Source organism: Rhinatrema bivittatum, chromosome 8 (genome assembly GCF_901001135.1).
Source record: "Rhinatrema bivittatum chromosome 8, aRhiBiv1.1, whole genome shotgun sequence".
In the NCBI taxonomy this organism is placed as follows: domain Eukaryota; kingdom Metazoa; phylum Chordata; class Amphibia; order Gymnophiona; family Rhinatrematidae; genus Rhinatrema; species Rhinatrema bivittatum.
In genome coordinates, this window is record NC_042622.1 from 188,705,829 (window position 1) to 188,732,652 (window position 26,824).

General features: G+C 44.7%; 1 protein-coding gene across 1 annotated transcript in view; it reads left to right on the plus strand.

The window, feature by feature from the left end:
- Positions 1-26,824, plus strand: part of LOC115096908 (dynein beta chain, flagellar outer arm-like) — a 630,228-nt gene that overhangs the window by 288,066 nt on the left and 315,338 nt on the right. The window contains 1 exon segment of the mRNA XM_029612190.1: positions 2,058-2,228. Coding sequence (XP_029468050.1) covers positions 2,058-2,228 — 171 coding nt within the window.

A 26,824-nucleotide genomic window follows, 5' to 3' on the forward strand; every position in this document is an offset into this window, starting at 1 on the left:
AGGAACAATCTTATCCAGTTCTTGTTTTGTCCTCGACTTGATAAGAGTAACTTTCAAACTGGCGCGTGTGTGCACATTTGTGTGCATACGTCGGCCCATGCCCAGGTACACGGTAATTTTATAACATACGCATGCAATAGCTGGGCCACACGCACATGTGCATCAAATTCTAAGTGGGCGTGCACATGTGTGTGCAAATCCCGCTTCTATCTCATAAATCGGGGGATTTTTAAAGGGGCACGCAGCAACACCATTCCCAGTTTTACCAGTTCGCTCTGTTTGCCCAGTTGAGAGAGGTCCTCTAAGCCCCCCCCCCCTGGGTTTGATAGCTTTCACCTCCCCCCAGTTAGCCCTGACCCTTAAAACCCCGCAGTTCTGCCTAGTTTTCTTTAAACGTTATCTTACACGGCATCCAATAGAAGTAAAGTTACGTGCAGGGAGCCTTGGCGCACGCCAGGTAGCGCCTGTATTCATGCACACATTTTAGATTCACACCCATGCCTTGCCCAGACCATGCCTACGCCTCTCCCCTTTTTGAAAACTTTCCAGATGTGCACGCTGCGGGAGATACATGTGTATCTCAGAGATTTTTAAAATCCGCTCGGCGCGCACAAACCCGACTTCTTTGCACATCTTCTAATTAATGCGAGTGTCGGGCATTAAAAATTCACCTCATTCTGCACTGCTTTGGATTTTAGTCGCTCTGTAGTCTTCTCCCTTATCCCCCCCCACCCCATACACACACGTCCCTGCTATTAAGGTCACTTTCTGTCTGTCCCATGCATGCTTAAATTCTGCCTCTCCTGACTTGTATCACCTCTGCTGGAAGTCTGTTGCAAGTATCCCTGACACTATCAATATAAAAAAATACACATTTTTTTTTTGCATTCTTTTTGCGCATCTCTTCCTTTTAGCTTCATAGGATGACCCTTTGATCCTGCAGAAAATTGGATTTTTTGCAGGTCATGATGCCTTTGATTGGACCAGTCTGACCTGCCTGAGGTATCTTTTTCAGATGAAGTTTTGTCTGGTATTCAAGTGGCCAGTGGAACATATAGGGCTGGATTTTAAATATATAGTAAAAAAAATTATTGCAAACCTTCCCTCAACCTATGCAAACTCCCTCCCTATCACAGAAGAACTAGAAACAGACATCAATCTAAAGCCTCAAATATTCCATACCAGGTAACTGGTCTAACCTAGGTCAGTCTTTTTCCCACCCCATTCCCTCAGCCTCCATCAACATGATGCTCCATGATATCGCCATGATATTAAATCGGAGGGTGCACAGAAACGCAGTTTTTACTGCTTTTCTGTGCACTTTCCCGGTGCCGGAAGAAATGGTCGGCGCTAATTTCTGAAAGTAAAATGTGCGGCTTGGCTGCACATTGTACTTTCTGTATCCTGCGCGCATACCTAATAGCGCCCTCAACATGCATTTGCATGTTGAGGGCGCTATTAGGTGCCGCGGGTTGGACGCACGTTTTCCTCCCCTTACTGAATAAGGGGTAAGGGAAAACACGCGTCCAAGGGCAGGCTAACAGTGCGCTCCGTCGGAGCGCACTGTACTGTATCGGCCTGAAGGATAGGTTACTTTTGGACACTTCTTTGACACGTTGAATCAGAAAAATTTATTTAAAAGAAAATATACAGATGTTTGGATGGAGGGGGACGATGATGATACAATGGCTAACCATTCCCACTAAAATTTGGTAGCCTAAATATATAAGCAATATCTCTCACATGCTATTTAGTGTTATCGGATATTATTATTACAAGTAATTTATTAATATAGCTCCAAGAACTAAGACATATATATGTATATAAATGAAATGAATATTGTTGCGCCCTCATTGTTCAAGAAGGATTTTCATTCCTGGCACTTTGGAATTAGGATTTTCAGGCATTTTGCCTCGAGCACTGGCTTAGAAAGGCGGCTTACAAATGTCAGTATTAAATGTAAAAAGACATTGGAAACTTATTGAGGCAACATAATTGTTTGCATTGCAAGGGGTTAAGTGGGTAATCTGGGTAAAAAGAATGTTTTATTGTTGCAGGCTTTGATGCTAAATACTGTTGAGAAGCTTGCTGAAGATGTGAAGAAATGTTTTCAATTTTCTTGTGTTTGGGCTTTTGGTGGAAACCTGGAGTCACGACAGAGAGATGCCTTTAATAAGTGGTGGCAAAAACGCTTCCGGGAAAGCAGTGTGTTTCCTGCAGATGGAAAGGTGAGATGCTGCCTTTGGTTTTGTTTTTTTTTTGTTTGTTTGTTTGTTTGGTTGCCTTTCGTATCTCTTTTAAGAATCACATGCAAATTTTAACCCCATTTGTAGAATATGCTGGTTATGGTAAATCAAAGGACCATTTCTAATCCATACAGTATTTTATTCTGTAAGCAACTAGAAGTGACTTTTGAAGCAATTTTATTGCTAAAAGTAGATTTTGTAGAAGCAGCATGGTGATCACAATTTTTTTAAAGAATTTGAATCCCATTCAGTTGGGGGAAAGTGGAAGGGGCGAAATCAGATATATCGTGATCCATCTGAACCCGATTGTTGAAAGGGGGGATAGGATTGGCAGAGGTTAGAAAAGATCCTATGAGGTGTAAAAATTTAAGATTTTTGAACTTTCCAACTACCAGATTAATCTCAGCTCAAGAATTATTTAAAAAATATGCAAAAGAAGTTTTGTGTATTTCAAAGGATATGCTTATATCTAAATTGTATTATGTATCCAATATGAAAAGAGGGGTAGTAGCACAAGAGGGGGAATTAGATGTTATTTCAACAGATAGTCCAAATTTAACAGCTTTTTTGGAGACATCTGTTGATAATATATAAACTAGAGCCACTTTAATAGTGGTCTTTAGTTTAGAGCAAGAAAGAAATCTGGTCCTCCAGAAGTATTTTAAAAACAAAGATTTTAGCTTCTGCGGTCAAAAGGTCCAGGTGTTCCCAGATGTCTCTAGGAGCACACAATTAAGGCAGAAGCAGTTTCTGTTAATGAGACAGAGAGTACTGGGCCTAGGGGCCACATTCTTTCTCAAGTTCCATTGCAAGTGCTTGGTCATTTTACATAAGAATACATTTGTCTTTACAGAACCAGCCCATCTTGAAGTATTTCTTGTAGATAAAGGTGGATGAGGGCATAGTAACAGTCTTTATTTTTGGGATTAATTTAAACTGGTAAAAAAAAAAATATTCTCCAAAATACACATTGGGGTAGATTTTCAGACGAGCGCGAATAGCCTACTTTTGTTTGCGCTCCAGGCGCAAACAAAAGTACGCTGGATTTTAGTAGATACGCGCGGAGCCGCGCGTATCCACTAAAATCCTGGATCGGCGCGCGCAAGGCTATCGATTTTGTATAGCCTGCGCGCGCCGAGCCGCGCTGCCTCCCCCCGTTCCCTCCAAGGCCGCTCCGAAATCGGAGCGGCCTCGGAGGGAACTTTCCTTTGCCCTCCCCTCACCTTACCCTCCCTTCCCCTACCTAACCCACCCGCCCGGCCCTGTCTACACCCCCCCCCTTACCTTTGTCGGGGGATTTACGCCTCCCGGAGGGAGACGTAAATCCCCGCGCGCCAGCGGGCCTGCTGCGCGCCGGGCCGCGACCTGGGGGCGGGTACGGAGGGCGCGGCCACGCCCCCGGGCCGTAGCCACGCCCCGTACCCGCCCCCAAAACGCTGCCGACACGCCCCCGGAACGCCGCGACGACTGGGCCCGCCCCCCGACACGCCCCCGACACGCCCCCCTCCGAGAACCCCGGGACTTACGCGAGTCCCGGGGCTCTGCGCGCGCTGGGAGGCCTATGTAAAATAGGCTTCCCGGCGAGCAGGGCTCTGAAAATCTACCCCATTGTGATTTTCTGTTGCAAAAGTTTTCTTTTCTTCTCTTGCTCCCCTATAAAGTGGACTATAAACTTTGGAAGTACATGTTTTGATTTATCTATTTTAGTTTTCTTTGTTGGAGAAATGTGTATTGTAATCCAAAAAGTTTTCTTGCTTCTCTTTTCATTGTACAATGTAATAAGAAATTTAATAAACTATAAATTAAAAAAGAAAAGTTCCTTAAATCACTTTTCTTGGATATCTGTGATTAGAACTGAACAATTCAAGGTCAAACTCAGGATAAGGAGAACCAAGATGGCAACCGTATATGGACTCTGCTAGACTCTGTTACCGTGCTTGATTATCTTCCCTAGATAGGGACTATCTTACAATATCTGATGAATACGTGGGTGGTCAATAACTGAATCAGATCTCAGGGATTCCATCAGATAGTGATTGAGCATTTAGCCCACAGATGAATCAACTTGGCAAGCTCATTTAAGAGTTGATTGAGGGGGTAAAGGGGCACTTAGGAAAGATAAGGCCATTGCGGAAAGACTAAAGAAATTCTTTGCTTCGGTGTTTACTGAAGAGGATGTTGGGGAGATAACCATTCTGGAGACAGTTTTCAAGGGTGATGATTCAGATGAACTGAATCAAATCATGGTGAACCTGGAAGATGTAGGAGGCCAGATTGACAATCTGAAGAGTAGTAAGTCACCTGGACCAGATGATATGCACCCCAGGGTTCTGAAAGAAATAAAAAATGAAATTTCAGATCTAGTACAATGAATTTTTAACCTATCATTAAAATCAACCATTGTACCTGAAGACTGGAAGTTGGCCATGCAGCTGTCTGTTGCTATTTTAAAAGGGCTCCAGGGGTGAGCCAGGAAACTATAGACTGGTGAGCCTGACTTCAGTGCCGGGAAAAATCATGGAAACTGGTATAAAAAATAAAATCACAAAACATTTAGATAGACATGGTTGTTTAATGGGGCACAGTTAGCATGGATTTACCCAAGGAAAGTCTTGCCTCACAAATCTACATTTTTTTGAAGGGGTGAATAAACACGTGGACAAAGGTGAACTGGCAGATGTGGTGTATTTGGATTTTCAGAAGGTGCTTGACAAAGTCCCGCATGAGAGGCTTCTAAGAAAACTAAAAAGTCATGGGATAGGAGGTGATATCCTTTTGTGGATTGCAAGCTGATTAAAAGACAGGAAACAGAGAGTAGGATTAAATGATCTGTTTTCACAGTGGAAAAAGGCAAACAGTGGAGTGCCTCAGGGATCTGTACTTGGACTGCTGCTTTTTAATATATTTATAAATGATCTGGAAAGGAGTACGATGAGTGAGGTGATCAAATTTGCGGATGACACAAAATTATTCAGAGTAGTTAAATCTCAATCAGATTGTGATAAATTGCAGGAGGACCTTGTGAAACTGAAAGATTGGGCTTCCAAATGACAGATGAAATTTAATGTGGACCAGTGCAAGGTGATGCATATAGGGAAAAATAACCCTTGCTGTAGTTACACAAGGTCAGGTTCCATCTTAGGAGTTACCAACCAGGAAAGAGATCTAGGTGTCATAGTGGATAATACATTGAAATTGTCAGCTCAGTGTGCTGTGGTGGTCAATAAAGCAAACAGAAAATTAGGAATTATTAGGAAGGGAATGGCAAATAAAACGGTGGATGTCATAATGCCTCTGTATCGCTCCATGGTAACACCGCACCTTGAGTACTGTGTGCAATTCTGGTCGTTGCATCTCAAAAAAGATATAGTTTCACTGGAGAAAGTACAGAGAAGGGTGATCAAAGTGATAAGGGGCATGGAACAGCTGCCCTATGAGGAAAGGCCAAAGAGGTTAGGGCTGTTCAGCTTGGAGAAGAGCTGGGTAAGAGGGGATATGTTAGAGGTCTACAAAATCATGAAAGGACTTGAACAGGTTAATGTAAATCGGTTATTTACTCTCTCAGATATTAGAAGGAATAGGGGGCGCTCCATGAGTTAGCAAATATTTATTTTTTATTTAGATTTATATTCTGCTTTTCGCACTTTTTTCAGCGCTTCAAAGTGGATTTCATTCAGGTACTGCAGCTCATTCAAATAACTCATTTAAAACAAATCGGAGAAAATTCTTTCACCCCGCTCTGGAATTCATTGCCAGGGGATGTCGTTTCAGCAGTTGGTGTTACTGGGTTTGGAGGTGGTTTGGATAGGTTCCTAGTGGTTAAATCCATAGACTGCTATTACGGTAATTAATGGGCAAGTGGTAGCTTGTGATCTATCTGGTATTTGGGTGCTTGCCAGGTACGTGTGACTTGGATTGGCCACTGTTGTAAACAGGATGCTGGGCTTGATGGACCCTTGGTCTGACCCAGTATGCCATTTCTTATGTTCTTATGTTCTGTGCTTCCTACACAAACAGAGACCACTGTATGGAGCCTGGATGGAGGAAAGATAGTGCTGGCCTCTCTGGCGGTTACACGGGATGAAGCTGTAGCCTCCATGCAGCTGTCTGCTTCTATTGGAGGACTACTCCTTCAGTTAAGACTACTGCATCTATACCTTCAGAGAGCGCTATCTCCAATATTATCATGGAAATACTCTGGAACTAAATTACACAGTTAGACCAGGCCAAAATGGCCCACATGAATATTCAGCAAATGGATGTTAAGGAACTGGAAAATGTGTTAATAGATAATACATACATTTTAAAACATATCTGAGAAAGTGGTGTCTTCTGAAAATCATGTGTAAACCAGCAAAATACAAAGCAGCGTTATGCTGTAAATTGAAAAATACTGAATATGCTCTTAAATTATGAAGTCTTCAGTTGACTAACTTCCCAAAGTTTCTAGATTGCTCTGGACTGGATTTTGTGCAGACTTCTAAAGAATCACCATTGCCTGTTTTCAAAGCATGACACCTCCTCTCGGATTGCAGTGGAAAAACAAAAACCTTGCTAGATAAAAGAAATGCAAAGTATCTGTCACAGCTGCTAGCTCATTTGGGGAATCGAATTTTTAAAACTTTATTGGATAATTCTTGTATATCTTTATGTCTAGAGCCAGGCTTCTTGTTGCCTTTGCACTAGAGACTGACAGGAACCGGGCTTTAGGAATTTTATTTTATTTTATTTTTTTTAAATAAGGATAGATCATTTCTGTATTTGCACTCTTTAGGATTTTTCCTGATGTTTCAAGAAATACCCACGTGAAGAGAAGAAAGCTTTCTTTCTATTATTTTTTTAAGTTTTGGATCCAGCAATTTCCTTCTGCTCCCAGAGCTGGTGCAAGAGCGGTGCATTAGGCAAACCTTTAGTCATACACCCCTCTCTTCCAATTTACCTCTAGTGCAGTGCTCCCTCCTACTGATGACAGTGGTTCTAGACCAATTCTCCCTTTTTTGGCAGTATTATTTTTGCCACTGCACCCCTCTGGGCCTCATGCTGGCAAGATTTTGCCACCCCAAAAACGTTGGCGCTCTAGGCAACTGCCTAGTTTGCCTAATGGAAACACTGGCCCTGCGTGCCCCTTTATATTTTCAGCTCAGTCGGAACCAGGTCTGGGATCCAGCACCATGAGCCTTCATTCCTATTTTATATCCCTGCCCCCTCAAAAACTTCCCACTGTAACTTAGTCTGGTCCTCGCAGCAACAGTCCTGGGGCCATGCACCCAGGGCTCCTTCCAGAACTCTGAAATCTTGGGTCTTAAATATGACCACTAGGTGTCAACATTATGTGATTGGCTCTCTTCCCTGCCAGGACTGGGAACTTTGCCTTTGCAACATCCTCATCCCTGGTATATAAGACCTGAACTGAGAATTGGCCTGGTCTGGCCCAATAGAAAGAGGGGTTTTTTTGGGGGGGGTTTTTTACCTTCTACAAAGAATCTACTAAGAATAAACTTTGTATGAAATACATTTCATGAGACATGAAGACATTTTAACAAGATATTAACAAAAAATAAAGAAAAACATATGTTCCAGAGTACATTTTAACCATGACTCTGTCTCAAAAATCTGTATATGTGACAGTTGGGGGGGAAAACTTAATACAATTTGAGAAGAATATTTCAAATGTACTAAAAGAAAACAATATGCGATAATTACTGCACAATATTTAATATTGATCCTACTCATTTATAGGAGGCTGTCTTCTACTATCAAGGAACTCCCTCAAATGGTCTGGGTTGAAAAATATAAAAGTATTATTGGAAACTTTAATCACACATCTGCAGGGAAGCGAAATTGAAAAATCGCACCGAGTGCCAACACCTCAGATCTCATAGAGAGAAAAACTTTCAGACAAAGTTGTGTTGGTATGGCTAGATCAGGAAACATTTGAACCACTTGACCTTGATACAACACCTTCATATTCTTAAAATAAGCTTTCATTATAAGACTGAAGTCTTGCTCCGAATATAAGGAAACAAATAATACGACTCTTTCAATTACTTCTAACTCTGAATTCTCCAAATATTGGGTGAGATTTAGGAAATCAGGTCTATTCCCTTCAGTTATTGAGGTATTCCCAGTTCTTTGAACAAAAAAACTGATCTTTTTCACTGGGGGTATCTGTTCCACTGGGATATTTAAGGCCTCTTGCAGGTATCTTTTAAACTTTACAATAGGTAGTTCCCCCATGATCGTAGGAAAATTTAAGAGTCTGATATTTAAGTGTCTTAGGAAATTCTCAACTTCTTCCAGCCTTCTTGAAGAGACTAAGGAGTCTCGCACCAAACTTGCAGATATGTCCTGTAATTTCCTAACTTCAGTCTTTAGGGACTCCGTAGCCCGCACTTAGTCTTGTTGCACAAGGAAGTTATCCTTGGTTACAGAGTCAAATTTCTTACCCAGATCTGTGATTTGACGGGTTTGCTCCTTGATTAGTTTAGACATATCTGCCATCATTCCCCAAAGGGAATCCATCGATAAAATCCTCGGTCTCCACGTTGTTTAATCCATCCCCTCCTACTGAGCATCTCTCCTCTCCTGTGGGGGTAGCCACTCCTCCAACCGCTCTGCTCTCTGAGGAATCCTGAGCTCTCAGCTGGCTGGTAGTGGAGAACTCTTCTGGGTCACTGCTGACACTCCCGGCGAGCAAAGGTTGTCCTAGGAGATTCTCATCTTTCATCACTGCAGGAACGACAAGACTCGGTGAGGAAGCTAAGACAGGTTGTCTAGGATCCGGCGGGCTTAGGGTGATTTCCCCAGGCGAAATCGGGTCTTCTCTTACCAATACGCCAATGGGGCTTAAAGCCGGCTGTGACTGTGCAGATGCGGTGTACTGTATCACTAATCGTTGTTCCATAGGAAGGCCAGGGTCCGCCGGGAATACCCTGATCTTTCCCTTGCGTTTATGAGGCATTTTTAGCAAGATAACTCCAAAAAAAAAATCCCTGGTCCGGTTTTTTTTTAAATAGCAATCGGAGCAGCTGAACGCACATCCATCTATATCGCCATCTTGGAACACCCCACTCACATTTTCTGTCTGCCTGGACGTCATGGTGCAAGTATAATAGTCTAACACAAATACCAAAAGTGCCTACTTATACAAACACGCTATTATTTAGACGCTTGTGTTTAAATTGACCTTCATAATAGGTAGGCTTCATCGTGGAGTAATACAACTTTTTAACTCAGCCTTATATATAATCATTGGTCAAAACTAGTGAACATATTTTCTTAACTTTTTTTCAATAATGCTGTAACATTGATGATAGGCCATAAATGATAAATTAAGTTCCAACTTATCTTGGAGTATTAACGCTGCTTCTATTTATGGTCTATCATCAATGTTACAGCATTATTGAAAACAAATTTAAAAAATATGTTCACTAGTTTTGACCAATGATTATATATAAGGCTGAGTTAAAAAGTTGTATTACTCCACGATGAAGCCTATTATGAAGGTCAATTTAATCACAAGCATCTAAATAATAGCGTGTTTGTATAAGTAGGCACTTTTGGTATTTTGTGTTAGTCATCGGGTAGACACCATAGTCTTCTTTTTTCAAATAGAAGGGTTTACTTGATACATCATTGATTAGCAAGTATTATAGTTTAATGCTCTTCTTTACCTTAATTAATAAATCTTGGGATTTTTTTCTGAGTCCTAGTGAGAAGCAATGAATGTGTTTAAATATTTTCTTTAATGTCCTGTCAGTGAATATTTCTTTTTGTGCATTCTGATACTTTTTAGGGTATTGCTTTCTTCCACAAGTTGTGGGCCAATCAGTATAAACTAGTGAGGAGAATATTTTTTTTCTTGTGACCACTTATAGGAGATGTTTTCTCTTCTATTATTACTTTTTTGCTCCTTGGTTTATGGGTTGTAAGATTTTTTTTCTTCACGATGTATATTTGTAAAATTTATGATGATAAAAATGAGTCAAACTTGTCCCTGGAGGAGTTTAGCCCAGTTGAAGTTAGATAGAATTTTAGATTATTCCTCCAGAGCCTGTGGGGGGAAATACATCCTAAGGATGTGTATTCGTTTTCAACAAATGTGCAATCCGCAACGCATAAGTCTCTATCCGTTGTATTCGTGGGTTTGCAAAACACATGGCGATCCCCCACAAATAAAACATATCATATTAGTTTCATTCTTTTGGTTCGCAGTGATTTCTTAGCGGCCTTTTGAAATAGGAGAAGGCCATATGGGAGTATCCATAAGAAAAACCAGCCCTTTCCTGTGAGTCATAAGTGACCTCACAGCCCTGTCATACAGTGGGTCAGAGAGGTTGGCAAGGAGACGAGAATGTAACCTATCAGAGCTAAGCATTTTTCTAATGCTGCCAATCACTGCTCTCACTCAGTGCTCTATGACGTTGTTCCTGATGACGCTATACTATTTATACCTTAAGCACGCGTTGTGTCACGCTCTTTCTTTGCGGGGGTGGTCCAGGGAGATGGCTTTTCTCAGAGCTAGTCGGAGTGTCTTAAATCTGTATTTAATTGCTAGCTACTTTGATAGAATTTTCCATTGAAAAAGGTATTTCTTCATTTTTGCTGCTGTGTCAGCCAGGCTTTTTTTTTAAACTGCACTTTTTTTTTTATTGAACTCAGAATGTCTCTCCCACTGATACAAGCTGCTAGCAGTGGCATTTTGCTGCTGATCTTACCCCCCTAGGGTAGGTTGCAAGCAGGATTTGGGTGTGGTTGGTGGGAGATATATTCAATTGCTAGCTACTTTGATAGAATTTTCCATTGAAAAAGATATTTCTTCGTTTTTGCTGCTGTGCCAGCCAGGCTTTTTTTTTAACTGCAGTTTTTTTTTTTTTAATTGAACTCAGACTGTCTCTGTGTTCTTTTAAGACAACAAGGCAGTGTACTGGGCGTCAGTGGGCAGCTTTCCAGACTCACGTATATTGGTACGGCAGTGCTCTTCTAAGCCAACAAGGCAGTGCACTGGGCGTCAGTGGGCAGTTTTCCAGACTCATAATTATTGGTACGGCAGTGCTCTTTTAAGCCAACAAGGCAGTGCACTGGGCGTCAGTGGGCAGTTTTCCAGACTTACATATATTGGGACAGCGGTTCTCTTTGAAGCCAAATCTCCAGTAGGCCTCTTTTGTAGTTATGAGTTTGTTGTGTGCACATACAGCGGTCCCAGTTGTAGTGTACATCAAGGCACTGCATCTGTGGGCAGTTTTGCAGACTCACATATATTGGGACAGCGGTGCTCTTTGAAGCCAAATCCCCAGTAGGCCTCTTTTGGAAATAATTCTTTTAATTGAAATCCCTAGTAGGCAGTGATATTAAATCCATGATGTCAGGGAAAGCTAGACGTGGTCGAGTGATTGGTACTGGCAGAGGAGGCACTTTAAAAGGCAGTGCCAGTCCCCCATTAAAGTTAAAAAGGGACCTGTTCCAATCTAAAATCTCTGGAGGGGCAGGCAGTTCCATCCAGAAAAAACTGAAATTTAAAGATGCATCGCCACCATTTGATTCTGACCCTGTAGTTTTGGAGAAGAGGGAAGGGGAGGCTGAGTCATGCAAGACAAAAGGGCGAGACCCAAAAGCAACAGTGCGACAGCAGATTCGACTTAGTGTTGAAAATGTAGCGCAGGCACTGTTTGCTTCTGATTCCGATGAAGAATAATCTTGTGTGGGATTCTCATCATCAGAAATGGAAGAAGTAATAGCTGAAGAAGGTTTAGGAGGATTAGATAGTTCTGTCTTAGCTTCCACTTCAGTGCTGCAGGGGAGAGATGAAACTGATGATAATGAGGAAGAAGAGCAGTCAGTGCAGGCACAGAGTGTGACTGATGCCCCTGGCATTGCTTCTCAGGGTGTACCCACTACTTCAGCTCCAGTGCCAGCATCCACCCCGAAGGCTATAGAGAAGAGATCACGAAAGAAATCTGCAATCTGGAGCCACTTTAAAGTGACAGAGGACCCGCGTTTTGCTCAGTGTAATTACTGTGCCAGGGTTATTAGCAGAGCCAAGCAAATGGGACATCTAACTAATTTTGGCATGATGCATCATATGCAGAAGCAACACCCAATAGTACTGCCATCTGGGGATGGTGGCAGTACCAGTCAAGGGACCCCTTTTTCCAGGCAGCAAAAAGTTGTTGAAAAGGAGCATAGTCACCCCACGCCCTCAGCCCCTTCTAGCAGTCAGGTGGCAGGCCAGCAGCCCCCTGCCATGTGTCAGAAGCGACAACCCACCATGGAGGAAATGGGGTGGTGTTCGGTAACACTATCCTGGGGAAGGAGGTAGGCAGCCTCAAAAGTTGTAACCAGGAGCATTGGGGAAATGATTGCCTTTGATGACCAGCCCTTGCAGATAGTGGAGAATGTGGGTTTCAAGCATTTGCTGAAGGTCTTAGTTCCAAATTACAAAGTCCCTCCAGAACCACATTTAGCATAAAGGTCATCCCCAGCTTGTACAACCAGTGTCGCAGTCGCATCCAAGTGCTGCTAGCTAAGGCAGAGGGGAGTGTGCATTTCACCTGTGATATCTGGACCGCACTGAATGCTGCACACTCTTACCTCTCCCTGACAGCACACTGGTGGGACCTGGCTGAGCAGGGGCAGGCAGCAGCTCTATTAGTGAACAAGTATTATGGCGGAGGTGGGCTTTACTGCACACCCACCTAAAGGATCAGGCCCATACCTCAGCCAATATTCTAGCATGCATCAGACAGATGCTGGCGGGCTGGAAGCAACACCAGCAAGACAGGAATCTTCAGGCAGGGTTCTTTGTCACAGACAATGGTGCAAACATGATAAAGGCAATATGTGACAGGGGCTTTCAGAACATCCGATGTTTTGCACACACTCTGCACATGGTAGTGAAGTCAGCTCTGGGGTTGGAGCCCAGTCACCAAGAGAATGAATACCTGCATACATTAATACACAAGTGCAGGAACATAGCAGCACACTTCCACAGCAGTGTGAAGGCGGGGTAGGTTCTCCGACAAAGGCAGACTGATTTGGAAATGCCTCACAAGCGTCTCATTCAAGACTTTGTCACCCGGTGGAATTCCACCTATATGATGCTGCAGAGGTTAGTGGAGGAGCAGACACCCCTTCATGACCTTTCTCTGGAAATGGAGATAGGTGTGCAGAGTGCCCTAGGGCATCATGATTGGTTAGTCATGAGTCAGCTGGTAAAAATCCTGCAGCCCTTCAAGGATACCACGGATGAGCTGAATTCCAGAAGTGCCACCTTGGCTGACATTATCCCTATAGTTAATTTTCTGGAGGAAAATTTGGAGGGCTTTAAACAGGAAGAGGGAATGACAGCAGAGGTGCTGCATTGTCTGGACTTTTTGCAGAAGCAGGTGCAAGAGAGATTAAGACCTTTAACAGAAGACCAAACATACATGCTCGCCACAGTCTGTGATCCCCGTGTGAAAGGGAAACTTGCCCTATAGTCCGATTGTCTCATATTTGTGAAGGACCTGCTGTTAGTAAAAGTCCGTGATCAGGAGCGCCATAGGCAGAGACAGATTAGGCATGAAGCAGAGGAGGAAACAGCGGTCACTTCAGTGAGTAGTGCTAGCCCAAGCAGGAGCAGCACTCTGTAGCAACAGCTAGTACTTCCTCCTCCACTTCAGTATGCCAAATCCATGTTGCCCATAAAAAATCATCTGTTCTGGAATGGGCTAGAGAGAAAGCAGCTGGCATGAAGGACTCAGCCCACCCAAGCAAAGGAGACACCAGCACAAATGTCAGTGACACGGTATCTCTCAGAGCCCACAGAGGACTTGCAGACAGATCCGCTGGCATATTGGGCACACAAGTCCACTGTCTGGCCACACCTAGCCAAAGTGGCTCAGTGATATCTGTCATGTCCACCAACCAGTGGGGCGGATTTTAAAACAATATGTGCGCCGGTACTTTTGTTCGCGCCACCGGCGCGAACAAAAGTACACCAGATTTTATAAGATACACGCGTAGCCGCGCGTATCTTATAAAATCCAGAGTCGGCGCACGCAAGGGAGTGCACATTTGTGCAACCTGCGCGCACCGAGCCCAGCACGGCCTGCCTGTTCCCTCCGAGGCCGCTCCGATTTCGGAGCAGCCTCGGAGGGAACTTTTCTTCGCCCTCCACCCACCTTCCCCTCCCTTCCCCTACCTAACCCCCCCCCCCCCCCGGCCCTATCTAAACCCCCCCTTTACCTTTGCGCGTGTCGCCGGCAGCCCCGCTCCGTCCTCCGGTCCCGGGGGCGTGATCCGGAGGCCTCGACCACGCCCCCGGGCCCACCCCCGAAACGCCACGGCACGCCCCCGAAATGCCGTGTCGTTTCGGGAACGCCCCAGACACGCCCCCTCCCTCCCCGTTTTGAAAGCCCTGGGACTTACGCGCGTCCCGGGGCTTTATGCGCGCCGGCGGCCTATGCAAAATAGGCGCGCCGGCGCGCGAGGGCCCTGCGCGCGTAAATCCTGCTGGATTTACGCACGCAGGGGTTTTAAAATCCGCCCCAGTGTGCCCAGTGATCGTGTATTTTCAATGACAGGGGATATCATGAGCCTTCACCGCTCAAGGCTGGCACCAGAGTTGATGGAAATGCTAGTGTTTTTGAAAATAAACATGCCTTTTCTTGGGTTTCCACATTTTCCCTGTGAATGGCAAGATGAATAAAAGCAATTGAAAGACTTGCAGCAGCTCCATCTGCCTCCTATGCTCCTGATAATATCAGCACATGTACCTGATCTGAAACGATGAGCCAGTCTGTCCACTGTCCAGGCTATACGTCCCTACAAGGTCCTGACCTCAAATCTGTGCATGTCTGAGTTTAGTTCAAGTATTTCTAATTTCAGTTTCATGTATTTGTGCATCACTTCTTTCCAGAATATTCTTTTTCTGGTCTTGCAACATTTGGAATGTAAGAACATAAAAAGCCGACTTAAGATGTTCGGAGCTTGTATATTTCATATGCTCAATAGTTTTCATGACCTTCATAATATGGGCCATTTTCTCTAAATCTTTCTTAGGTGCCAACATTAATGTTTCTAGTACTATAGAAAACTGGTGATAGTTGCACTCTAGTTCATCCTCTGTGTTTCCATAGTTTACAGAGGCACTGTAGGGTACAAAGTCAACATAGGTTGATATTGTAGATTTGGATTTGAGTAGCGGTTTTCTTATTTCTGACAGCTCTTCAAGTTCCTTTGTCATCAGCTGAAGTGCATAAGTACATTTAATAGCTTCTGGGTATTTACAAGGGCCTGACCTCAAACGCTGTGCCTGTCCGTCCACTGTCCAGGCCGTATGTCCCTACAAGGGTCTGACCTCAAACGCTGTGCCTGTCCGTCCAGGCCGTATGTCCCTAAAAGGGCCTGACCTCAAACGCTGTGCCTGTCTGTCCAGCTTGGAGCTTGGATATTTCATATGCTCAATAGTTTTCATGACCTTCATAATATGGGCCATTTTCCCTAGATGTTTCTTTGATGCCAACATTAATGTTTCTAGTACTATAGGAAACTGGTGGTAGTTGTTATCTAGTTCATCATCTGTGTTTCCATAGTTCCTTTGTCATCAGCTGAAGTGCATAAGTACAGTTAATAGCTTCTGGGTATTTACAAGGGCCTGACCTCAAATGCTGTGCCTGTCCGTCCACTGTCCAGGCAGTATGTCCCTACAAGGGTCTGACCTCAAACGCTGTGCCTGTCCGTCCAGGCCTTACGTCCCTACAAGGGTTTGACCTCTAAAGCTGTGCCTGTCCGTCCACTGTCCAGGCCTTACGTCCCTATAAGTGCTTGACCTCTAACGCTGAGCCTGTCCGACCAGGCCTTACGTCCCTACAAGGGCTTCACCTCTAACGTTGTGACTGTCCGTCCAGGCCTTTTGTTCCTACAAGGGCTTGACCTCAAACTCTGTGCCTGTCAGTCCAGGCCTTATGTCCTTACAAGCAGGGCCGGCGGAAGCACTAGGCGAACTAGGCGGTCGCCTAGGACGCCAGCTTCCCGGGGGCGGCACTGCCCTGGTAAAATTAAGAGAGCCGCGCTCAGCCGCTGCCCCGGTAAAATGAAAAGAGCTGCATTAAGCCGCCGCCCCCCCTATAAAAATAAAAGAGCCGCTGCCGGCAGCCCGCCCCAAAAGACCCATCTGACCTCCCCCAGCGGTTCGCGTGCTCCCGGTCTCTCCCGCTGCTCTTTCTTCCCTGCTGCCGTTGCCGCCGGGCTATCAGCACGTTCAAGCCCAGCGGGAACGGCAGCAGTGCAAAAAAAAAAAAAAAAGCTGTGGCATCTGCGGCTGCCCTTTTCTTCCTCCCGCCCCCCCCCCCCCGACCCGGAACAGGAAGTGATGCGCGGGAAGGAGAAAGCAGTGCCGCATGAAAAAAATAGCGGCGACAGCAGCATCGGCCCCCGAGCAATTGAAGCAGCCGGTAATCGGGAAAGGAGTCAGCAGCATGAGCCTCCCGCGGCCGATGGGATTCTTCCTTTTTGGCCTGCGGGGGCTGGAGGAAGAGGCTGTTGCAGCTACCATTTGTGCTGGGGGGGGGGGAGGAAGTGAGTGAGAGAAAGAGAGAGAAGCAGCCAGCCTGCCTGTGTGTGATTGAGAGAATGTGTGTGTGATTGAGAGCCTGTGTGTAAGTGAGAGAATGTATTTGATCGAGAGCATGTGTGTGTGATTGAGAGAAACTGGTCAGAGAGCTGATGTATGTGTATATGTGAGAGACAATGAAAGTGACTGCTCAAGGAGATGACTGATGTGTGAGAGTGTGAGACAGTCAGGGATGTGACTGATGTGTGTGTGTGTGTGTGTGTGTGTGTGTGTGTGAGTGAGAAAGAGAGAAAAAGCATGGAAGTGAGAACTCTGGGTATGTGAGAAAGCATGGGAGTAAGAAGCCTGGTGTTGTGGGGGTGTATGTGAAAGAAAGCATTGGAGTGAGAAGCCTGATTATGTGAGAGAGAGCATGGGAGTGGGAAGCCTGTGTGTGTGTGCATGTATGAGAGAGAGATTGGTTGGTAAGGTGACGGTGTGACTGGTGTGTATGTGAATGTGAGAGAGAGAGAATGTGATTCAGGGAATGAGAAGCCTGTGCACCTGGAGAGCAAGCATGGAAATGAGAGAGAGACTGGTGTATGTGTGTGTGTGTGTGTGTGTGTGTGTAACAGAGAGAAAGTGATTATGGGAATGAGAAGTCTGTGCATGTGAAGAGAGTGAGCATGGGAGTGAGAACCTGGGTGTGTGTGAGACACAGCATGGGAGGGAGAAGCCTGTATATGTAAGACAGAACAGGTGACTGGTGTGTGTTTGTGTGTATGTGAGAGAGAGAAAGAAAGTGATTATGGGAATGAGAAGCCTGTGCATGTGAAGAGTGAGAAAGCTGGGAGTGTGTGAGATACAGCATGGGAGTGGGAAGCCTGTGTGTGTGTATGCATGAGAGAGATCAGGTGACTGGTGTGTGTCTTTGTGTATGTGTGTGAGAGAAAGAAAGTGATTATGGGAATGAGAAGCCTGTGCATGTGGAGAGAACAAGCATGAGAGTGAGAGACTGGTGAGTGTGTGTGAGAAAGAGAAAGTGATTATGAGAGTGAGAAGCCCATATATGTAAGTGGAACACGGGAGTGGGAAGCCTGTGTGTGTATGGCATGAGAGAAACTGTTCAGGAAGGTGACTGGTGTGTTTGTCAAAGACTGGGAGATGATTGGTGTGTGAGAGACAGAAACTGGTCATGGGGGCATGACTGATATGGTGTGTGTGTGAGAGACATGGGTCTTAAGGAAGAGGACCATGAGTATAGAGCTTAGCCACTACTGCTGCTTCTGGTGTGTACTACAGCCTGCATGGAAGAGGAGTAAGAGAGCTGCTGGAGGGGGTAAGTAAAGATGGCTTTTAAAGTTTATTTTTCTTGATTGACTGCCATTTTAATTATTTAATATTATGTATTGTGTCTGCTTTTTTTGTTTGAGCAACAAGTATAGCTTTGGTTTATGTTTATTTTATTTATGTTTATTTATTTATTTATAAAAGTTTCTATACCGTCGATAAGACAAATCATCTCAATGGTTTACATGGCATAAAAATGTCAAATAAGTGTTCTGTTATAAGTACAGACTTCGTTATTTTCATTAATGCACAATGTAAGTTAATTGTGTGTGGAGGCGGGGGGGGGGGGCGGCATAGCTGACGTTTCGCCTAGGGCGCCTAATACCCTTGCACCAGCCCTGCCTACAAGGGCTTGACCTCTAACGCTGTGCCTGTCCGTCCACTGTCCAGGCCTTACATTCCTACATTCCTGACCTCAAATGCTGGTCCTGTCCGTCCAGGCCTTATGTCCCTACAAGGGCCTGACCTCAAATGCTGTGCCAGTCTGTCCACTGTCCAGGCCTTACATTCCTACAAGGGCCTGACCTCAAATTCTGTGCCTGTCCATCCAGGCCCTACTTCCCTACAAGGGCATGACCTCAAACGCTGTGCCTGTCCATCCAGGCCTTACATCCCTACAAGGGCTTGACCTCAAACGCTGTGCCTGTCCATCCAGGCCTTACGTCCCTACAAGGGCTTGACCACAAACGCTGTGCCTGTCCGTCCAGGCCTTACGTCCCTACAAGGGCCTGACCTGAAATGCTGTGCCAGTCTGTCCACTGTCCAGGCCGTACGTTCCTACAAGGGCCTGACCTCAAATGCTGTGTCTGTCCGTCCAGGCCTTACATTCCTACAAGGGCTTGACCTCTAATGCTGTGCCTGTCCATCTACTGTCCAGGCCTTATGTCCCTACAAGGGCCTGACCTCAAACGCTGTGTCTGTCCGTCCAGGCCTTACATCCCTACAAGGGCCTGACCTCAAATGCTGTACCTGTCCATCCAGGCCTTACGTCCCTTCAAGGGGCTGACCTCAAACACTGCAAACGCATAGAAAACTAGTGGTAGTTGTACTCTAGTTCATTCTATGTGTTCCCATAGTTTACAGAGGCATTGTAGGGTACAAAGTCAACATAGGTTGATATTTATTTATTTTATTTATTTATTTTTGGTTTTTATATACCGGAAGTTCCTGTATAATATACATATCAGTTGTAGATTTGTAGATTTGTAGATATTGTAGATTTGTAGATATTGTAGATTTTGAACTAGAGTAGCGGTTTTCTTATTTCTGAGAGCTCTTCAAGTTCCTTTGTCATCAGCTGAAGTGCATAAGTACAGTTAATAGCTTCTGGGTATTCGCTAGATGCCAACGAAACCACCACACTCTAGGGGCCAACCCATTTCAGGGAGCCCTTTCCTGCACAAAGGAAAGGGAACTCTCCCTGGGTGTAGCCAGCCTATCTCTTAGTACCCGTTGACCCATGTTGAACCAGAACCGCTGTTCACATGGAAACCTCCTCCATGTCGACTCGCCACGCTTGAAGGCTTGTGCTCCACTCTAGGGGCCAACCCATTTCAGGGAGCCCTTTCCTGCGGAAAGGAAAGGGAACTCTCCCCGGGTTTAGCCAGCCTATCTCTTAGCACTCTCTGACCCATGTTGAATCGCTGTTCACATGGAAACCTCCTCCGCCTCGGCCTTCAAAATTCTCGTTTGTATATCTGCTACATCCACCAGATTTTAAAAGACCAGTGAGAGCTCACTAGATGCCAACAGAAACACCCCACTCTATTGGTGAACCCATTCTAGGGAGCCCTTTCCTGCACAAAGGAAAGGGAACTCTCCCCGGGCCAGCCTGTCTTGCCCCTATCAAGACCACAGGGACCTGACTACCTCCGCTCTGCCAGCCTGTCTTGCCACTATCAACTTTCTGCCACTCTGCCTTGCTGCCATACACCAGATGACTCCTTCTACTGCTTGTTGTGTTCATGCCACTATCATGGTTCCTCAGTGTGTTGGTGCTAGTCTTTCTGCTGCTTTGTCCCTTTATCGGCGATTTGTGGTTTTTTCTGACACTCTTTCTGCTTGCTGTGGTCCCCCTTCATTGTGCTGTAGGATGTTGATGCCACTTGTCTTGCCACTTTGCCTGTCGTGCTGCCTTCGAGGGTTCATGCAGCTGTTATCGGTGCTCTCTTTTGAAGCTGTGGTGTGTTTTTTACACTCTCGCTGCTGCTTTGCACCTCTGTTAAAGCACTCTTGCCACTCCTGGTACCCCTTTGCCTCTTTACAATGCCATAGGCTATTCATGCCACTTTGGTGCCACTTTGCCACAGTCTAAGTTCCTTGGATCTCTTTTCTCATTCTGATGATTGCTCCCCAGAAGTTTCATCAGAATTGATAAGAAAACCCCAATTCTGCAACCAAAAATAGGCTGAAAATACTTCCCCCATTGACTTTAATGGGAAAATAGAAAACGAATAAAACTAATCAACAAATTGGTTTTTCCCCCTATGAAACTAATGCAACAAATTTGGGTCCCGGCGAAACGAAAACCGAATCAAACAAATGTTTTTCCTTCTGCACATCCCTAGAAAATCCTACATGAATCTGCATTTCCGACAAATCCGCTGTTAAGTTAGCAAAACCCCCAGAGTGAGTTTTTCAAAGCTGACTCTGATTACTTTAAAAATGGTTTGAGAGAGACTCCTGTGGCTATTTCTAAGGTGATTCCATTGGGGACGCCATGTTTTAATATCCTGCAGCGTGAGGGACGTGAAGCACCAGTGGCCCCCAGGTATGCAATTTAATTTTTAAAAACCTGCTGTAATAACACTTGATAGTGTCTGGAATGTTTTGGTCTACTTAGAGACACTATTGCCTATTTAACTCAAGTTTCAATAGACACAAATCAACGAGTACTGGCCATGGAAGGACTGGAGTGGTTACCTCACAAGATTTGAAGATAAAATCTATGGAAACTAAATTCTCTTCTTTTGAAAGGATCCAACAAAGTTTGGTTCAGTTTGAGATCATTTACTCAAAAAAACTTGAGAATTTAGAGAATTCCATAAGAAGTTTAAATTTAAGTGTACTTAATTTTTCAGTTCTTAAACTCATATCTCCAATTGATTTCTTTAAAAGCTATGTCCTAAATATTCTCAAGATACCATCCAATGCTATGCCCCTTATAACGAGGACCTATTATTTACCTCGGGAGGAGTCAGAATCTTCGGCAACTGCTTCTCAAGATCAAATTCTTGTAACACCACGGATGTATTGGAACTTTCCCAAGAGACAGAGATTATGTAAAGAAGGCCTATGTTGGTTACTTTTGCCTTCATGAGTGAAAGGAACACTGTCCTAAGGTTTTTTTTCTACGAAATATTAATCTTACTTTTCATAGATCTATCCAGATGTGACAAGAACAACACAGGAGTGATGAAAGAAAATTCTGTCTATAAGAGCCGAGGTTCTTTCTCGTGGGGGGCAATATATACTTACGCTATCCATGTAAATGTTTATTGAAATATTTAGATGATAATTATGTGTTTTTTGAGCTGTTGCAGCTAAGGGCTTTTCTGAATTCTCACTCCTAAGGAACCCTTATGCAGTCTTGGCAGTAATGTTATAATGTAGGCTAAGCTCTCATTTACTTTTTATGATTACTTGCCGTTAGGCCCGTTCAAACGGATGAGATTCCATCGGTCAGACCGGCATGTCGTTCAGAGCCACTCTCTTCTCCACAACTTCTTACCCTTCCCACTTACCCACACATATCCTCTTCCCTTTTCCTTCCATCCCCCCTCATCTTCCCTTTCCTTCCCCCTCACCTCATCCACATCCACATCTCCTTCCCTCTCCCTCAGCCCTCCTCCACTCCCTTTTTCTCTTCTCCACAACTTCTTACCCTTCCCACTTACTCACATCCTCTTCCCTTTTCCTTCCCATCTCCTCTCATCTTCCCTTTTCTTCCCCTCCCATCTCATCCACCCCTTCCCTCCCCCTCCTCCAATCCCTCTTTTTCTCTTCTACAGGGTCAGCTGTACCCTGCTGAACCTGTGAGATGCAGAGGGCGAGGGGCGCCGCTCGGGGACCTGCCTGTCTCCATACCTCCCTCCCTGTGTACTGTGGCTTCTCACTGCTGTCCCTCTAGCCGTAATGCCCATTAAAACGGGCGAGATTTGCTGTGCTCCAGTTGTCCCAACTCCTTCCCCCCTTCCCCGGCAGCGGAGGTTCGGGCTCAGGCTGTTGTTGGTCCGACCTCCTCCCCCCCCTCCAGCACCGCGAAGGGCCAGAGGCGGCGGTGGTGGTAGCGGCAGGAGCTGCAGCGGCGGCCGAGGGGGAGCTGGCGAGCCGGCGTCAACTCAACACGTCGGTGAGAGATCTGTCTTCCGCGCATGCGTGGCCGAGAGCTACAGAGCAGCTCTCTACTGCGCGTTCGCAGCACGTCGGTCCCAGCTCCCTTATAGGTATGATTCATTAGAAGAATCGATCCATTATTTCTCTCTTGGTCTCCCCCAATTTCCTATATTATTTGAAGGAATGTCAATATTTTTATTTCTTCTTTTTGTAAAAGTGGCTTTACTGTATTTCTCTGATGCTCCTATTGCTGGTACAAGGTACTCCTTGTGTTTATTGTAAACTTGTTAAAAATAAAATTTAAAAAAAAATGGTTTGAGGAATGTTTGAAAATCTTCCAAGCTTGTTGAGCTGTTGAAGAACTTTGCACATCTCTCTGTATGCCCTCCAAAGAAGTTACTTGTTGGATCTTTTCTTGAATGCTCGTGCTGCATCCTCTCTGGTTTAATATGTGGCTCAATAACAAGGGTCCCAACTTTGCAAAGAGCACAGTTTTCTTCAGGACCATTACAATTACTAGAATTGTAAGTTGCAATACATAAGAAAAATAAACTGTAATTCTTTAGCAGTTTATATTCCGTTTGCATTCATTTTTTCCAGTATTTTACTGCTTGTCAAAGTTAAAACATTTTTATTTTTGCTCCTGTATTTCTTCCTATGATATCGACTCTTGTGCTTAAGTTGGAATGCTGAGTTTGGCATCCCAGTCGTAGTCATGGCAACAGACTAATGCTGCGTGCATAGGGTGATAACTTCATCGTAGGGTCAAGCAGAAAAAAAATTATATATTTTAAAGGACATTGCTTCTTATGCAAATACATTTAATAGGTAACCCTAATGGCCGACATCAAAAATTGTAGGCAACTTTTACTCTTACATGTAACCTTGAAAACCTTTGCTTCCTTTCGCCTCATAACTCAGCCTGTGCTGCATATGTTTTACTAGTGTTTGCATAATGATCTGGTCCCTGACAATTGCTGAATACAACCCTGGTATCAATAATGATGATAAAAAGTTGTAGCACCTTTTGAAAAACTGAACTGTAGTCCACTTTTCTGCTCCAGCTCATCAGCTTCCATTTAAGCATTTAGCTGCTGCTGATATTTTAATGTTGTATAGTTATAAGAAGTAAAGGTCTGTCTGTTTTGTTTAGGTGTTCAAAATGCTTTATGTTAAAAGCCTGTAATCCACTATGAACAATATTGTCAAAATAGTGGAATATAAATTTTATTAAATAAATAAGACAGCAATACCCACATGTATTTATTTATTTATTGTTTTTATATACCGACATTTGATCTCAATTGAGTGACCTCCTGACCTTCAATTTCTTGTTCACATGAGTTCTTCTCTCGCTCTCCACCCACTGACCTACTTCTGGCATGCTGAGGAATCCAGCAAAAATGGAAATGGAAAGTGAGGTCGTGACCAAGGGGAAGCATGTGTTTTATCTGAGCAAGGCTCATCCCCCGGCTTTCCTCGTCCCTCCTCCCTCTCTCCTGCATCAAGCCGAGGAGCGCAAACTTGCATGTTGCCCAGGCTTGTTCAATCCATTAGAAAGCCCCAGTGAAAAAAAAAATTCAGAGCAAAAAACTAAATAGTGTGCACAGTATTTGTAAATTCTGCACAATTTCTGCCAGTGTGCCTGGAGCAGCACCATGCAGATAAGTGAGACACGGCTCCGAATGAATGAGGGATTGAGAATGGGATGAATGCAGGGGGTGGGTGGGAGGAAAGTGAGGATGTGGGGATGGAGAGGTAGGAGGGGGCCAGAGGACAACATTTTGGGGGAGGGAGGAAGAGGAGGTGACCTATATATGCATGTAGAGCAGAGATTTATGCAGGTACATGCTTTGAAAAATTCACTCCTTAATGTTTGTTTCCTGAACCAAAATAAACATTAAAAAAAAAAAAAAGCAAAACTGGCCTTTCAACACCCCTTCCACCCCTAAGAAAGCGGCAGGGCCCATGCCGGGCCACCCTGAGCCTTTCCGACCCCACTCCTGCCCTGCAAAGAAAACCTTGAGCTCCAGGCCTACCTGGAAGCCCAGCCGGGAGACTCCCCTCCAATCCCCCTCCAGAAATTTTCTGGGGCTGGGGACCTCCCTGGATCCAACTTATCCCTTCCTTTGGGGGTCAATGGCAAAAAAAAGGGGCAGGAACATGGGTAGTCTCAGAGGGCCACGGAGAAGCCGGTTTTTTAAACAAAATTAAAATACCTAAACACTTTTGGGTATTTTCATGCAGTGCCATTTTCAGTTTCTTTCCATTCATGCAAGGCATTATTTGGTTCAGATGTGCCATTTGTTTAAAACAAATGCATGTCCCTATTATCATGCACTTCTGCTGTGTTATTTCTCTTTGATTACTATAACTGATTTTCTAGACTCTGCTGCCTGGATTGTTATACACTGAGCACTTTTTATCTGAAATAGTTGCGATCAGACTTGTTCTGGATAATGGATGTTCAGGATAATGGAGGTTTTTCTGGATAATTGAATATATGGTCAGTCAATTTGCAAAGATTAGAAGTTTTTCCAGAAAACAGAACATGGGCCGAAACTCATGATTTTTTTTTGGACAATGGGAGTTTTTCGATAAAGGAAATTCTGTGCTCTACTGTAACAAGAAAATTTTCAAACAGCCACGTGCGTAAATAACGGAGGTTACGCGCATGGCTGGGCCTTGCGCGTGCATTTTCTGAAGGGCCCGGCCAAGCGAGTAACCCCTGTTATCAGCAGAAGTGCCAGGACCTGTAAAAGGGGCAGGCCGGGGGAAGGGGGGGGGTGTGTGTGTGTGGGCAGGGTGGGCCAGAGGGCAGTTGGGACAGCGGCCATTAGCCGCTGTCCCAGGGAAGCGCGCTCGGAAACTACTTGTGTTCCGGAGGAGCAGTAAGTAGTAAAATAAAAAAATTGGCAATAGTTAGCTTAGGTTTAGGGGGCAGGGAGGAGAGGGGAAGAGGGAGGAAGGTTAGGTAGTGGGGTAGGGAAGTTCCTCCCAGTCCACTTCTTAATTGGAGCAGAAGTAATTTATGGGCGCCGGCCAGCTGCCAGCGCGCGCTTCCCCGGGACAGCAGCTAATGGCCGCTGTCCCAGCCAGCCTACATCCCGCCTCGCCCCTCCCCACCCCTGCTCCGCCCCTTTGATGAGGCCCAGCACTTGTGTGCATATCGGGGTTTACGCACATGGCCAGGCCTTGCGCGCGCCGAGTGAATTTTCAAAGGGGCCTGGCCACACGCGTAAATCCCGGGATTTACGTGTGCAGGCTTTTAAAATCCTGCCGAAAAGTTAACCAGTTTTCATAGGGAACTTGCGTGCATAAGTACCCTTTGAAAATTCTCACCAAATTTACTCAAGTAGCACCTGCTATAACTTCTGCATAAATTTTCCTTAAAAATTTAAATACATACTTCTTGATTTTCATAAGTATGTATGTAAGTCTAAATTCTTCTCCAACTCTGGATCCCAGGAATGCTTCTACACAATTTAGTTAAGCTTCTATGCAAATATGAGCAAGTTTACTCTACAAATTCCAGGCAATTTTTATAACAAGCTATTTCCACTGGTAAAACATTGTTTTACACGAGCAAATGCTTCTGAAAATTACCCCCTTCACTGCGTACCATTCTGAGTAGATGAGCACACCGAATCCAGACACCCAAATCAAAGCCATGTCCTCCAGCCAGCAGTTCAGCCCCAGTCCAGCCGCTGGCCTCTTTCTGACGTACCATGTTGTATGTCTGAGGAAAGCTGTAACCATGGCTCCTCTATGCCGGTTACTCCAGCCTTTTTGGGAGCCTGATGCAATTTGGACTTCTAAATGTTGCATAGAATATGACCACAGATAAGAACCGTAAGGCTGACCTAATCTGCTCACTTCTTTTCTGGTGCAAGTATATAGACCCCCAATTGATTTCTGGTTTCCTCTCATATTCTCGTAATTGGGGATCCTCTGTGCTTGCTTATCCCATTATAGTCTTTTGCTTGTCCACGTCCACTAGGAGGCCATTCCCTGCATCCACTACCCCTTTGCTTGAAGAAATATTTTCTAATGTTGCTTCAGAGTCTACTTCCCTTGAGGGTCTCATACTATAACCTCTTGTTCTAGAGCTCATATTTCTACGAAAAAGGTGTGTATCTCCATTCATTATTTATACTTTGCAATGTCTAAATGTCTCTATCATATCCCCACAGTTTGTCTTCTCTTCTGAGGTAAATCGATTTAAGTCCTTAATTTCCATTTCATAGAGCTTTTACTGCAGACCCCGCACAATTTTTGTAACTCTTCTCTGGACTGCATAAAGGGTTTTATTTTTCTAGTCAGCCGATCCTCTGGATTAGATGTGCAAGAGGAATTGTCA